Source organism: Odontesthes bonariensis, chromosome 10 (genome assembly GCF_027942865.1).
Source record: "Odontesthes bonariensis isolate fOdoBon6 chromosome 10, fOdoBon6.hap1, whole genome shotgun sequence".
Lineage (NCBI taxonomy): Eukaryota > Metazoa > Chordata > Actinopteri > Atheriniformes > Atherinopsidae > Odontesthes > Odontesthes bonariensis.
This window is the reverse complement of record NC_134515.1, coordinates 12,965,843-12,981,747: the sequence shown is the minus strand read 5'-3', so window position 1 is coordinate 12,981,747 and position 15,905 is coordinate 12,965,843. Positions and strand designations below refer to the sequence as shown.

Sequence of the window (15,905 nt, the reverse complement as noted above, 5' to 3'; positions counted from 1 at the left end):
AGATTTGATCGGAGCGGTTGAGCAAAACCAAGTGGTTTAGTGTGAGTGTTCATGTGTGTATGTGTGTTTGCTTGCTCCTCCAGGGTCTGAATCTCTGCCAGAGGCTTCACCAGAGTAATTTATTGCAACAGAGACAGAGACACACTGCCCTTTGCATGTTACAAGTGAGTGGAGGCTTCTGGCTTTAACCCTCCAGTGGTGCAAGATTGATTGTTTAGAAAGATCTTTTTTTGTCTTTGTCAACTCCTTTCTCTGAAATGGGACCATTCATGGAAACAAACCTACCAGCCTAAGTTAGACCTAGTTGTTATATCTCATGAGAAATACATGAGATATTTTGTTTTATTTTAGTTGCCTGCTGAGAGTAATTCCAGACTTCTTTTTGCTATGGATTTTGTTACATCTTGCTTACTTTTGGTTGTTAATTTGGTCATACTCTGAACTCCTTTCACTTTTCCTTTTGTTTGTCTGCTTGTAATAATATGTACAGTAGCTTTAAATCTGCCTAGCAGGCAGTAACGCAGTACAAACAGACCAGCCCGGTTAGATAGTCTTCTTGTTCAGTTGCTTATCTGTTATTTGGAGTGTTGTCCATTCTCAACACGTCTCATTCCATTGTAATAACCTCAGCCGTGCAGTGAGTCGATAAGCTGGCCTTTTAAAATCACATTAAGCTCATTTCTTTACTCAGTGCTAATATCTGAATGCTGGTGTTCATTTGTGTGGGCTTGTGTGCCAGAAGTTGCATCTTAATGACTCAAGTGTGAGTCATTTTAGTTGAAACAACCAGACTACAGCGGCCTCTAACGGGGTCAAATCAGGTCAAACTGTGCCATATTGAGAGCATGTGTTTTTTCTCACCTGTCACTCGTGTTTGTTATGAAATCACAAATGTCACTTCTTGGGTCATTAATATTTCACACAGGGATTGTTAATGTTACTTTATTGGGACTGTGTGAGATGTTTACAGGCGTGTCACAGATGCGTTGCCTAAAATAACTTGTGATCCTGGTAGGAAGGGAAAAGTGGAGAAAGACAGGAGGTGGGGATGATTTAGGGAAGGAGGAGAGAGGGTATTAATGCCTGCATTAATACAAAAAGTAAAGGAAATTGTTTCTTTGCACCTTTTTAATTTCCTTGTTGCAGCATTATTCAGTTTTTTTCACAAATGCATTAATCCCTAAATCGAGTGTTAGAGATTGTGGTTGTAACCTTCAGATTGAATGCCACCATTCTACCAGATGAGCTGCTACGCATAAACAAGATGAGGGAAGAATTTGACAGATCGCTTTTAAAATAATGCATTGAATCCACCATGTTTACATTGCAAAGTCTTATACTTGTGCCAAGCACTTTTTCCCTGAGGCAGACTTATTTATGGGGAACAAACAAGCAGAGGTTTCATCATCTTTTTCTCCTCTAACAGTGAGGTAAAGGTTCCAATCAGCTTGTCACATCCTGTTTGATTTCCTGTCACAGCAACTGATTGCCAGGTTTACTGAACTCAGATGGAAGGGAGGATGAGAGGAAAGATGAAGGGAATAAACAGGCTGAGACGCAAGGGGTGTGTTTCCCAGATAGGAAATCTCTGGCACTTCTAAGGGCAGATGTGTCTCAGCTGGTGTGTACACACAGGACACTGCCAGTTAAAGCCAGTAACAACACGAGTGTTATCAAGCATATTATTTAGCTCTCTGCAAGATGGTGAATTAGAATTTATAGACAAAGATGTTTTGAAACATTTCCTTATAGGTGATCATACAGATATCATGATGGCTGCATGCAGTGAATGTGTTGCTCTGCGTTTGAACTCTCAGGCTCACCTAAAGGTCACCGGAGCCCTGTCATGTCTGCCAGAGTCAGCCTTTGTTATGCTGTCAATGAGATCAAACGGGACGTTATCGTTCAAAGCACAACGGGCTTCACTTTGTCTGCTTTTATGAAACACACAAAGGTTTCCTGTGGGCTTCTCCTGCGGTAATTTGAAATCAAATATGAGGAGCCCATGGTCAAAAAACTCCCATGGAATTATTCTTTTTCTTTAACCTTTTTTGTATTTTACATGACACCTTACACATCTGTTATCAGTGATACTATGTGTGATATTGTTCTGATTAGGCTGTGATATTTGCAGCTTTCATTTATTCAGCGGACGTTTTTCACAGCCAACTGTGACACAAAGGCAAACGCACGCATACATACACAACTGATGCAGTTCACGTTGCCAATTACTGAACACACTGTCATACATGCTCCACTTCACTCTTTCACACAGACATAGCGTACACCCTGATATACCATGTGTGAGAAAATACTCACTAACTGAATATGTGAGTCACACGTATCAAAAGGCCACTGGCCATATGGAGGTCATATGGACGTGTGTGTCCCTGAACTGCACATGTGTTACCATAAATATTACAATGACCATCTTTATTCATGGCTGGTGCCATTTGTTTGATTTCTGTGTTTAAAATGCCATTTTATAAATCTTATAGTGAATTTATTTACCACAAAATAATTTCAAAATCGCTATTACACAGTAACAAGGACGAGCTTTGATTCTCCTTTTCTTTAGGGCTAATATATTGCATTGTGTTGCAGCGTATCTTACAGAATTGATCCGATTAAATCTGATGGAATTTGCCTTCAAAAAACCCTGAAGAAAAAGACAAATATTTCCTTGATATCACTTTCCTCCCACGCCCTTTTTACCACCACAGCTCTGACTTTATGACTCGCTCTAATCTTGGCAATTAAAAACAGAGGGCTAACATCAGGTTTTACCTCATTAGATGCTGCTTCCTGTCAAAAATATAAACAGCTCAGTTTGACAGTGTGTCTCCAGGCTGCTGGAGAGCAGGGAGGTGTGAACTGCACATGATGCTCACTATTTATAGGATCTAACAGGGTGCTGTTCTGTGATTTGCTGGGACCAGTGTCACACACACCAGATGGAGACCCTGTGTGTCGGTGGAGGAGTTTGTGTTCTCACTCACATATGGTTTCTCTCTGTGACTCGAGGTAACAGTTGCTGGCAGCTCAGGTGCCAGAAAGTGAGAAAAGACGTGAGAGGAGGAGATTAGCATTGAAACCCCTGTTTAGCATTGCCAATATTGTAAATTAGCAGATTGTGTTTTAGAATATTTTAAAACTGAACAGTTTTCCCAACAACTTTAAAAGGAAAATATCAATCTGTTTACTTGTAGCACGGGTTACGTTATTTTAACACAACAGATCACAATACAGTTACATCCAGGCATGGCCAGTATCCAAAAAGACAACTCCTTTCAAGGGAATTAAAGGGGAACTGCGGTATTTTCAACATTAAGCCTCTTTTATGAGTCGTCTGCAATGTTTTAGAACCCCCCTCACCGCTTTTTTGAATTTTACTGCTGTCTCCGGTATTTGCCTAATTTGGATTCATCTCAACCTGCTTCAGAACGGCAAGTCATGTGCATGTACAAAAAGGTCCGTAAAAGCACAATAAACGTCCGTTTTCAAAATCATCAACTCACCGGAGTGGTTACTGGTGTGCACTGGTAATCCATATCATATAGTTGCTTCTGTCGTGTTTTATTTGACATTTTGTACTGGATGTTCGTTGATATTACTCCGCCACCGCTAAGAAAATAGTTCGAGCATGAACGAGCTGCCAAATGATTGATGATTTATTAGTATCTGGATTGTAAGTACAGTATGGATTTTTAAAGCTAGTCTTGCTCCTCATAGTGGATTTTATTAAAGTGTGAACAAAGGTACAAACTGGAGTGAGAAAGTAGTCACTACTGAAACTAAAGCTTAGTGTCTTTACTGTGCCATTAGCCATCTGCATGTGTTAGTGATTTAGTTCAAAATCACTTGGTGGGATGTTGTGGACTCACTATAAGAGGAAGATTAGATTTCATATGTGATGTTCAGTCTCCAGTCTCATCCGAAATCATCTAATAAGTACATTTGTTTTCACATGGCATGAAAGGAATTGCGAGGCATAAATAAAAAATTTGTAAATCGTGAAATATCGATTTTTGTAACTGTCTATCCATGTATTTTTTTACTATATAGGCCTGACCTTGCTAGTAGTAGGCAAGTAGAAAAAGACAAAGTAATTTAAAACGTTGTGCAGCACGAGTCTTGAAGCTTTGGGTCCTGATTTAAAAACTCCATCTTGTCAGTAACTAATTATTTATCACACACTGCATCATTAGGCCTATAAACCACCTAGCAACTCTGTAGCAGTTGTTTAGCATCAGTCTTTGACGTAAAAAAAAAAAACACTTCAGCAACCGTCTACCCAAAGCCCATTACATACCACCCCAAACCATATCCAACACACAACCTATCATCCCTAAGCTGGTTACTAATAGTCCCTAATTTCACTCTGTGAAAACTTAGAATCAACTTAAAGCAACACTTTGATATGTAGCATCGATAAAGATATATCTTTGTTAATATAGTGGGGCATTTTCCATGACTTCTGTTTAGTCAGCTGTTCTAAAGAGTATTTGTTGTACATTGTTGTTTTTTTTCTTTTATTTCTCAGCCATTGGGAAAGTCAGACTCACGAGCCAGTAAAAAATCTTTGCAGGCTTTCTGCATGGCTCCTGCTTACAGAAATGATAATATGTTATCGTACCTGAGGCGAGAAGAGGCCTTCCATGTTTACAAATGATGCAGTGATATTAAACACTAAATCATCTTTATGGTAGTTTCAAGTTGCTTTGCATTTGAGGAAGTATTCTATCATTTTATCCAATTATATGCTGTGGAAAATGGTCTTTTTTTTCTCTGTTCTTTTACCCTGGAAACAAACTGAGTGAGAGAAAAAGTGTGGCAGAGAAATATTTAACAGGCTGCAATGAGCTCCTCATTTCCCTGTACTGTAGATGCAGTTAGTTTAGTGAGAAATGCCAAACCTTTTATTGTTGTGATTATACTTTTTTTTTTTTCCCATTTTCCCGCTGTCTCCTTCTTCTCTCAGGGCCACTGTTTACAGTTCATCGTCAGGTTACAGTCATTATTCTAACACGACATGCAGAGTAGGTTTTCTGTTTACGGTTGATGTTTATTTATGTAAATTTGGTTCAACTGATTGCACACAGCGGCGGCGTGCAGATGATTTCACTCCTGGTCTCATTTACAAAGAGTTTGCTGAATAAAAGCAAATAGAGGTGCCGCCTGTCGAGAGCCTTTTGAGTCCACGCTTCCTGCTCTTTCTTTGTTTTGGATCCATCTTGAAACACCCTCCTTCCTTCTCCTCCTCCTCATCCACTCCTCTCTTCCATCTTACTTTCTCACCTTCTCTCCTTTTCTCCATCCTCTTATCATTCATCTCCCTCCCCCTCCTCAGTTACTTCTACCCCTTTCCTTCCTCTTCTTCCTGTTTCTGTCTTTTCATTAATGTGCTGCCAACGGGGTGCTTTGGCAACAGGCTGCAGAAGCTGTCGTCACGGCAACATATTATAGTCTGTGGTCGCTGATGCATTTATATGGGGGTGGGGGTGGGGCTGGGAGATGTAAATTGATGCTGCATCCTTTGCTTGCTGGAGATGACACTATCAAATATTGATAAAAATGAAGTCTGATGTCTCATAGACAGATCTGTCTATATCTGTATTCATTTCCCACTCACCTCTGTCCTTATTGTGTGGACAGTTTTTACCTAAAGAAGACAGTATCAAGGAAAAAGAGACTTGAGATGCAGTTAAGCATAACTTGATATTTTAAAAAGACTTTCCTGTTGTTGCAGTCCAACCTCAGTCCATCTAACACCTCTCTGGCCTTGTGACGTTGTTTGCTTTATGCTTTTGTTCATGCGCTGAGCTAATTTGTCATGAAAATATCATCCTGAGCATACTGGACAAATGTCCCTAAAATTCCAAGGGGAATGGAAGTTGCAAAAAACAGAACACATAAGGAAATTGAAAACAGCATGTTGGAGCCCCATCTTTGTGTCTGGAGGCATGTGGGCACGCAGTCACCAACAAAATGATTGACAATCATTTCATTCTTAAAAAAACGATAAAGCCACAGGAAACAGACAGACATTAAGTTAGAAGATCATTAGCTATTTAAAGATGGGGGCTTTAGGACCCTGAGGACAAAATGAGTAGTGGAAGGAAAGAGGTGGGGAGTTTAGACGTCTGCTAGAAACACACACCAAAACACTGACACATACACACCATCCGCCTCTTTGTCTATTGTTTGTTTTTTGTTTTTTTCACAGGTAGCTCTGTTCAGCCTCCAACACTGCTGGACGCTCTCCTAAAAACACACGAAAAGTTCTTTCTACACATAAACATATATTCACTCCACATACCCATGTGGCAGCGAAACGTACACCGTATGAATAATTCAAATTAATATAAAGCATTCATGTTAAATTTGCGGGTTGTTCATTGGCTCAAGGTCACCCACTAACACACTGCCTTAATAAGCGCAGAGTCTGAAAACACACACACACACACACACTTATTGGCAGAAAGACGCACAAGCTTTTCACTAATGGAAGAGGCTGGAAATGAGCAGTGGTTCTGATAACAAAGAACTGCTCCTGTCTGTCTGCCCCCCTTCATTTCATTTTTAAATGATGCTCCTCTCCTCTCCTCTCCTCTCCTCTCCTCTCCTCTCCTCTCCTCTCCTCTCCTCTCCTCTCCTCTCCTCTCCTCTCCTCTCCTCTCCTCTCCTCTCCTCTCCTCTCCTCTCCTCTCCTCTCCTCTCCTCTCCTCTCCTCTCCTCTCCTCTCCTCTCCTCTCCTCTCCCGTATCATTTTCTTCCTTGATTCCTGATCCTTTGTTTTCATATTTCAGAATGTGTGATTGTTTGTGATAAACGAAAGTAAACAGAGGAGAAGGAGTCTGGGCTTGTTTCTTTTTTCCAATGCAATCTGGCATCGCCATCACATCCATGCCATATCAGTCTCGCTGCCCTTTGTTGCTGTGCTAATGCTATGCTAATGCGATGCTAATTGACCATTCACTCTGTTGGCTTTTGCTCCACTGATGCACACAAGCGGATGTTTTGTTACATCATTCATTCAGCCAACAGTTATGGTGGGAACACTTAAAGACATTGCACAACTGAGTGTCTAAGTCATTTTAAATAGAATGTATAAAATAAGAAATAGGCTTTTACTGAAGTGTGTCCAGTGCAGCTTCAGTGGCTGCAGGATGTGTGTCTGACAAGCGAAGCTTTGAGTGATTTACCAGACATCTGTGGCTAATTCAAAGCTGGGTTATCATTGAACCTGCAGAAGATTGATTAACAGCAATGTTTGACAAGATGATCCATCTTAGCAGAGGTGATAAAAAGGTTTCTGTGCGATAAGCTTGAGGTATACCACTCTTTCTTATTTCCTGTAGAGAGAATATAAAATTAGTAAGAACTTTTATTTGTTTTTTTTTTTACTGTTTTTCAGACCTTAAAGGTTCCCAATACGTTTTAAAAACTAGAAATTTGATTGATGGCTGTAATCATGGCAATTTTGGTTGTTCTGATTGATAAAATTCACTAACATGGGAGTTCATTTAGTCTTAAGAAGTAACATTTTCCGCATTGTGCAGTTTTATTGTCAATCAAACATCCGTCACAGCAGGAAAAATAAACGCATGTAGGCCTCCAGCGGCTACTGTAAAATGACTCTGGATATTCTGTTGCTGGATGTAACATGACTAAATGTACATTTGCATTTGTATTGTTCTACTGCATGTCAGGTAGGGGGAAACACCTGATTTATAATTTTCTGTCCCTGTCAGTCTGTTGGGGCACAACCTTATCTCCCAGACAACCGAGGCACCAGAGACATTTAGATTGATTATTTTGGGTCTGCATATCTGCTCCTCCTCCTTATCTCTCCGTTTCTGCGCATGATGCAGTCGCTCCATTTTACTTACTCCCCAACTCAGCTTTCCCCTTGATCTGTTCTTCTCTCGTGTGCGTGTCTGTTCATGTTCCCATTTTCTCATTCAGCCCTTTATCCCTCTGTCCTCAAGACTTCCCTGTCAAAATGTTAGTACAAGGGGTAATGGTGTGAAAGCAAAGAGACAGAGGTTACAGCAGAATTCACATGTAGCCGTGAATGGTTTGTAAAGAGATTGTAAAATCTGTTGGGCCTTTGTAATTCGTTCTTGACCTGTGCTGCCCACTCTTGTCCAGGTGCAAAGTAGAGTACCACTGTTTTCTTCTGTATCCAAGTGATGGAATGTAAATAAACCTTCAGAGGATTAAATAATACAACCCATCCATTCATTTTCTACAACCGCTTAATCCAATTCAGGGGGGTCTGAAGCCTATCCCAGCTGCAAATGGGTGAGAGGTGGGGTACACCCTGGAAAAAGTCGCCAATCCATCACAGAATTACACAACCCTCATTTGGCAAAGGAAAGTTTTATTCATGAGAATGTCCCTGTTTGGTACTATCAGCGGTTTCGCAGCTACACTCTTAGGCTCTTGCACTCTTATAGCATGAATACCAACGACAATTTATACAATTTAATGCGCCATCATCTTGAAATTGCTGCTTTAGGCCAATCTGGCTACTATAACTTAATGTAAAGGCTTTTTCTTTGTAATGGCACATCATGTGCACCTGAAATAACAGCAGCTTTTCAAACGGTCACAGTAAATGTATTTTATTTTTGTTTCTCATTAACATTTTTTTCCAATGTCAGTATTTCTGCATTACTCTGCTGAAGTGTTGTTGCTTTACAAATTATAGTTAAATCACAATAGATGCGAGAAAATCATGCAACTGCCAAATTTCAACGGCAGCATGGTTTGCTGAATAGCTATGCTGAAGTAAAATATGCTTAATAATTAGAGCACATGAAACCACAGCATGGTTAATTTTATAAACAGCTGGAAGAAAAACACTGGGATCGATTTCATTACTAGCCTTCGGTCCGGGCACCACAGCAGACAAAGAGACCCACTCAGAGGATTGACAGCAAATTGGCTGATTATTTTCCACTTCAGCACTTCAGGGTGTTATACTGTTTTCACAAAATGTGTGTTAAAGTGTGAGAGACACTGCAGCGTGTGGAAGCAGTGTGTGAGTGTGTCATAATGAGCTGAGCAGACTGGGGATTTGGGGGAAACACTGGTGTTGCTTTCGTCTTATCTACTCTGTTCTGCTGTGCTCTGAGCTGCTTTACTCTGCCTGCAAACAACTGGTAAGAGCTGCTTAGCATCTACAATGAAGAAAAGTGCAGTATTAGGATCTGTCCACAATACAACAAATACCCATTTGTGTTTCTTTTTGATAGTCATTTGATCATTTTTTTCTCAGTTAAGGCCCAAATTTGTGCTAAACATAATCTCTGCTTATTCATTCTGTTTTCTTACTAATGCGGGGCAACTTCTGTCCAAAACCGAGAGGAAAAAAATGTGATTGATTACCTTTCCGTCCTTATTAATTAACTCCCTTTAGAGTAAGTGGAGGCTAACTCTGCGGCTCTGCTTTGCTGTGTTTTGTATGCAGCTCTAGGAAGGGTGGTGTGATCTAATTATCCTCAACTCTCCCCTATGACACTCCTCCATTACTTTCTACTACCCTCTAGTCTTTTTTTACACAAACTGGTTATACAATCATTTGTGTGCTGCATTGTGGCAATTCTTTGTTACAGTGCTACATTCACTTGAAATGAATACATTTTCTTTCTCGAGGTCTATACTATGTTTCTGTGCATGTTTATTTTTCCCTTTAACCAATCAGACTTAATATCTTATTTATTGAAGTATCCGTACTCCTATATTCTTTAGAATAACATACAATAAAATAAGTATGCAGGTCCCTGGGTGCAGACCACTAAATATGAAAACGTGTTACTTTGTCATGTTGTAATGTATAATGTCCAAACTGGTAACTGCTCCTTGGTGGGGAAACTTAAGTTAAAAGCCGAATCATGAAACACAGCTTAAAAAAATGAGAAAACAACTCGGCTGTAAAAAAAAAAAAAAAAAAAATGCATTTCCCTTCAGAAATAATTTGCTTCAGTCTGTCACTCACACACTGTCATAAACATCTTAACTCGACACTTTGAATACTTTTATCAGTGTGTGGGCTGCTTTTCTGTTGATGTTGGGGTTTCGTATTTTATCTGTGGAGGTAGCAGGAAGTTGTTTTTTATCTCCTCACGAACAAACTTCATATTTCTGGATACAGGCTGCTGCTTCATCATTGCTTCCACTGCATGCTGTCCTCATTTGCTCCCTGTTTGCAGTTTCATAGCCTCACAGAGGTCATTGCATTGCCACACCCAGAGTTTCGGGATTTTCTTTTGGTTCAGTTGAGTCATGTTTTTTGGGTTTTCCTGTCCTCATTGAGACACCATGTTGACATTTGTGACCGTCCTTTCCCAGACTTATGTTCCTCTGGGCGTATGATCAGGGCTGTCGGTGTGTGTGATCCGGCCCTGCTCTGTAGACCCATGTGTCACATTTTTTTCAGCTGCAGATCAGATTGGATTGGAAGGAGGAGAATTCATACTGCTGCGACTCCTTATCCATGACAGAAATGACAACATATCTCTCTTTCACTCTCCCTTTTTTTTTTTTTTAAACGCTGTCCTCATTTTTGCTTCTGGTATCCATGTTGCTGACCATTTCTTCCACTTTTCCTTGCTGTCCTGATCAGTTTCCCTTCATCCAACAGATCAGTCATGATGACATTCTTGTCTTTGACAATCTGTTTTCTCTTTTTCTTCCTGCCTTCATTTTAACGAGAAAACAAAATGAATAAATGGATTATATTTAGCATAAAACCAGCCATTTAATGAGAAAATTGATTGTCTATGGTAAAGAAAAACAAATGTGTGTTTGTTATATTGTGGACAGATCCTAATACTGCAGTTTTCTTCATTATAGATGTTAAACCACTCTCTGTAGTCCTTTCTCGGTGTGTTTTCCATCTCCCATCCCAATAGCGTTTCGAGAGCAGTGAATTAATAGTGGGGTTATTGTGAAATTAATCCTGACAGAACCTTTGCTGCTGCTAGAATAGCTATGAGGGCGACCATCAGAAACTGTTCAATATGTCATCAGATAGCATGAAAGTCAACTTGTTATCTTATCTGCTATGTAACTGTAGACATGCAGGCTCAGAAACATGAGAGCTGTGCTCTGGTCACAGTGTGGGGGCTTCTACATTATAAATAATTAACATTTCCAGGCATACCTTAGGTTAGGTGTGCACATTGCCTGTGAAAAGAACCACTTGGAGGAGAGTAAAACCTTGAACGTTTTCATTAATCTTCATCATATTTAGTTTTTTGTTCGGTCTCTTCAGAGGCTGTGAAATGGAGGTTTTATTGGATGTAACAAGTTCCTCAGAATACCCTCAGGCTATAGAGGGCTCTTTTCAAAGAATGCTTTGGTTTAATAATGATTTATTTATTTTTCTAAGGGAAACCTCAAGTTTTACCTGGTTAAATTGGTTGAAAACTGGCACAAAAGTATTTGACAGACTGTTTCAGTTATTTGTGGTTCAAGCTGCTGAGCTATCGCATTACTAGTTCACTACTATTTTGTATATTATAGTATGTAATACTGTACACTGAGCCAATCCAGTTTGCTGGAAGCTAAAAAAAAGCTACTGTTTGACATAAGGTGTCCTTTACAGCAAATTGTGTTGCCTTCCAGATGGCAAAAACGCAGGTGAAGCAGGGTTGAATGCGTTTATTTAAAATCCCAAAATGACAAACTTACGTACCCATGCAAAACAGGGAAGACACAGGTGTACGTTTTATTGAATATGACTGAATTTCATGTTTCTGCTTCAGTTTAAGGGTCCTACTTTTATACACATTGGCTCCCTTGTCATGGTTTTACTGGGACATTTGCAAAGAACGCTGATACTGTGATGTGAAACGTTCGGATGTCTGCTCTGTAAAAGGCCTGTTTAAAGGGACTGACTGCTTCTGACCCTTGTTGTTAACATAAATTGATTGTCCTCTTCCTGTAAAAAGCTGCACACTGCAGCCCTTGATGGCCCTAATTTTCGACATAATCTGGCAATATTCTTACATTCTCACCACATGTACCTTGCAAAAGTGACGAATAACAATTCAGACGACAGTATGTCAGATTTAGCTGATTTTTTTTTTTTTTTTCTTCTTCTTGGCTATTCCAGAGTCGCAGTATAGTCGCTCAGCTGAAGTCCTGATCCAATAGATCCGATATGTGTGCAGCCAGAATCAATGGCTCCATTATCAGGCAGTCTTATTGATCAGTGAGTTTCGATCCACTAATCGGCCGCTTTCCCCCTGATAAACTTGTATGAGAGAGGGTGAGGAGAGGACAGTGGGAGATGAAAAATAAAGTGGTCGGAAAATGGCCCAAACAGGAATGAGGGGTGAGAGCGTGGAGAGGACGAACAAGAGGGCAGAGAGGATAGAGAGAATAAAGAGATGGGAAGAGGGGAGGGTGGGGAGTGACAGAGAAATCGGGCAAATAAGCAAATACCCTTCATGCTAACGTTGCACTCCACCACACCGGAGTCCAGATGCATAAAACATTTTGTAGAATCATGACTAAACACGGAAATGTGCATATTCATACTTTTCGCCATATTTCGCTGTGTGTACGTACGGTTCTCTTTAAAAGTCTCAGTCATCGAGAAACTATACACACGTGCATTAAGTTGATCTCCACTTGCATTTTTAGCCATTAATGGATGTCGATATTGTCATTTACATATCAAGAAATCATTTGCACCACCACTGCAGAGGCATAATTAAAGCAACAGTGAGAGAGAGAAGTACAATTCCACTGTTTATAAAACTGAGATACTCAGCAGTGAAGCAGAGATCTCAGTTCTGTAATAACAAACAGAGCAAAAACTGCTGGGATAAAAAGTTAAAAGCAATCTGTAAGTTTGAAGCGAAGGACCCTGCATATGTAAAAAAAAAAAAAAGAAATGGTTGGATTGTAAACCAGCAGCCAGGACACACTTCAGCTCATACTTTACATCAGTGCTTCAGTGGGGGACCAACAAGTCCTGTTTTGATATGTTTTCTGTTTTCCTAAACAGCTCAGTGGAGGCTGATGAGAAAATCAGAACGATCTGCAAAAATTTTTCCTTCATCAAAAGTCTCATTAGAGAGGTCTTCCACAGCCATTACGCACAGCTGCCCTTGTTTATGGCACCCACAATTACTGTAAATAGGAGTATATTGTGAAAATCACTGAAAAACAAAATCAGAAAAAAATCTGATTAAACTGTTTTGTTTTATGGTAAATGATGTGGCTACATGGGGCTCATATCGGGGCTACATGGCTACAATAATGTGTATGCATTGTCTTTAGAGTGTGTGAGGTTATTCCTTCATAAGTACTTTATAGTTATAGTTAATTGTGTAGGTGCTGTATTTGATTTATAGTTAGTAGGGTAGGTGTGTTATTTTAACAATCCCAGTTTTTTTTTTTTTTTTGGGGGGGGGGGGGGATTTCACATTTTAATTACTGTTATATCTTAATATTTTTCTCACTACCTTTTACATTATTTTCTATCATCCGTTCCTCAATTCTTTCTTTTGTTGTTGGTGGTTCGTTGCAGAGAGGGTAGCCTGTTTCCATGGGAACGGACTGAGCCAGATGAAATTTGTTACTTGCGCTTGTCTATCCTCAGTGTGTGTGTGTGTGTGTGTGTGTGTGTGTGTGTGTGTGTGTGTGTGTGTGTGTGTGTGTGTGTGTGTGTGTGTGTGATGACTGGTTTTGGCTCTGAAGAGAAGGAATGATAATTTATGAGGGTCTGGTTCACTGGGCAGATACTGAACAGATGGTGGCGTGTGTGTCTCTATCGTCACTCACTTTACATCCACCTCACCTCAGCTGTAATTCTGTGCTCTTATCGGTGGTGCTCAAACATCACCATGGGAATGATCGACATCACCATAGCAATGACATATTGGGCTCAGCTCATGGGGGAGAGGACGCATAACATCTTTGATACTTTCTGTATTTGTGTGTGAGTGCATCTTTTTTCTGTAGCTCTGTTGATGTTTTGTGGCTCTTTGATAAGGTTCACACCTCTCTGATGTAGACTGTGTTCAGAATCACTTACTACATAGTCCACTATATGGTGAGTTTGCAATTTTATATTGCTGTCTGAGCATATAGGGAGATTTAATATACCCCATATAGCTGACTCTAAGTATCCCACAGTGCACCCTGAAAAGTAATGTAAAATTGATGGCCACGAACCCAGCAGATATATACCATAATGCATTGTTTCGAAGGAATCTACCATCAAGTACACCCATGTCAGCGCTGAAACCTGTCATAGAAATGCAAGGAATAGTCAGAGATATTTAGTTTTACTGGCTTCCTAGTAATGTAAATTATTAAGGAAATAACAGATTTAGTAGTTTATTTTTCCTCTTTGTGTCTCAAATGTTTCATGAGAGAAAAAAATAAGAATTTCCTCAAGCCACAAGTTGTCTACTTGCTTTCCCCTCTATGTCTGACTGAATTCACTCGTTAAAACCGAAGAGGTGCAACATCTCACTAATGACAGTGTCCTTGTGTCTCTGCTGCAGAACTCCCAGAAGAAAAGAGGAGCACGACCCAACAACAAACCTGACAAGAAGCCCGCTCCACAGGTAATACACACGCACTTCTAGGTGTTCCTCCAGATGGTTCAAATAATCAATACGAGAAACAAAGTGCTGTGTCAGCTGCCAAAGACACTTAAACCTGGAGAGAAACTGACATTGATCCAACATGCAAACCAAACCACAGATGGAGAGGAAAAGTAAACAAGTTTCTATCAAGGCGTTGTTGGAGTTTCTTTTTATTGTAAAAAGAAACTTAAGTAGACATTTCTGCAGCGAATGTTTGGATCTGCATTGCTTTATAATCACATACACAAATGCAGTTGACAGAAACAGCTAAAAATGTGAAATATAGATGATAAATGTCATCATATTCGATTGTAGCTTTTGGTGTCAGTGTCGCCTCAGGCAGCTGTCACCTCTCCAGAAATGCAACCACATGTGCTGCTGGTGAACTTGGTGGTTGTTATTGCTGCTGATCGAGCAGGTAAAACAGAGCAGACGTGGCTCCGACTGAAGAAGTTTAGCTCAGGAAAAGTTTTCGTTGATTTGCATGAAAAAAACAACTGCTTTTTCATTACACTACTGAATTATTAGAATATCTCGTGATTCCCATCTAAGTGCCCCACAGTCAACCACAGATCTTTGTTTAGCCTTTTGATGGAATATGCATGTTGTTCTGAGTTTTATTTCTGTCTGTTATTGTTGTGACAGGCGTCAGAGTGAGGAATTGAGCACAACCAGAACCAATAAATTCTAAATAACGAATGACAAAACAATCATTATCCACTTATTTTATTGAAGCACGCAAGAAAATAGAAACTTTATTCACCTTTCAATTATAAATAGAAAACTGTTATGTTTACATTTATTGATAACTATGTATGTATGTATTGTTTTCATCACAAGTTTTTATTTTTAGGAGACCAGAGCTGACATGTTTGATTCGTCTGGAGTCACATGTAGCAGCTATCCCACTGTCAGAAATCTTGCATGTTTGATAAATATGTCTCTGCCTCGCAACTCATGGTTATGTTGTCTTTGACCTATTTCCTCTGGGGAACACTCAGGCTGAGTGCAGTAAGAATGAGTTAGATCAGCATGTCCTTTATTCTCTCTCATCTCTCCTTCTCTGGCCTCCATCTTGTCCTGTAGGTGTTTGCACTTAACTTTAAATCTGGCATAACACGTTTTTACATCAGGATTACAGACCAAGCCCCAACCATGTGCTTTAAATCTCTACCTCCTTTGCATTATGTCCCTCTTTTGAACCACTGTATCTTTTCCTCCCCTTTTTTAAGCAAGCCAAAGTAGCTCAAAGTAACTCAAACTGCCAAAAAAGTTCACTTTTCATAT

General features: G+C 39.9%; 1 protein-coding gene across 3 annotated transcripts in view; it reads left to right on the top strand.

Moving 5' to 3' along the window:
- mtcl2 (microtubule crosslinking factor 2) overlaps positions 1 to 15,905 on the top strand; it is an 88,120-nt gene that overhangs the window by 42,089 nt on the left and 30,126 nt on the right. For all 3 annotated transcript variants that reach the window (XM_075476310.1, XM_075476311.1, XM_075476309.1), the window contains exon 5: positions 14,535 to 14,597. In XM_075476310.1, the coding sequence (XP_075332425.1) occupies positions 14,535 to 14,597 (63 nt within the window). The remainder of the gene's footprint in view (positions 1 to 14,534; positions 14,598 to 15,905) is intronic.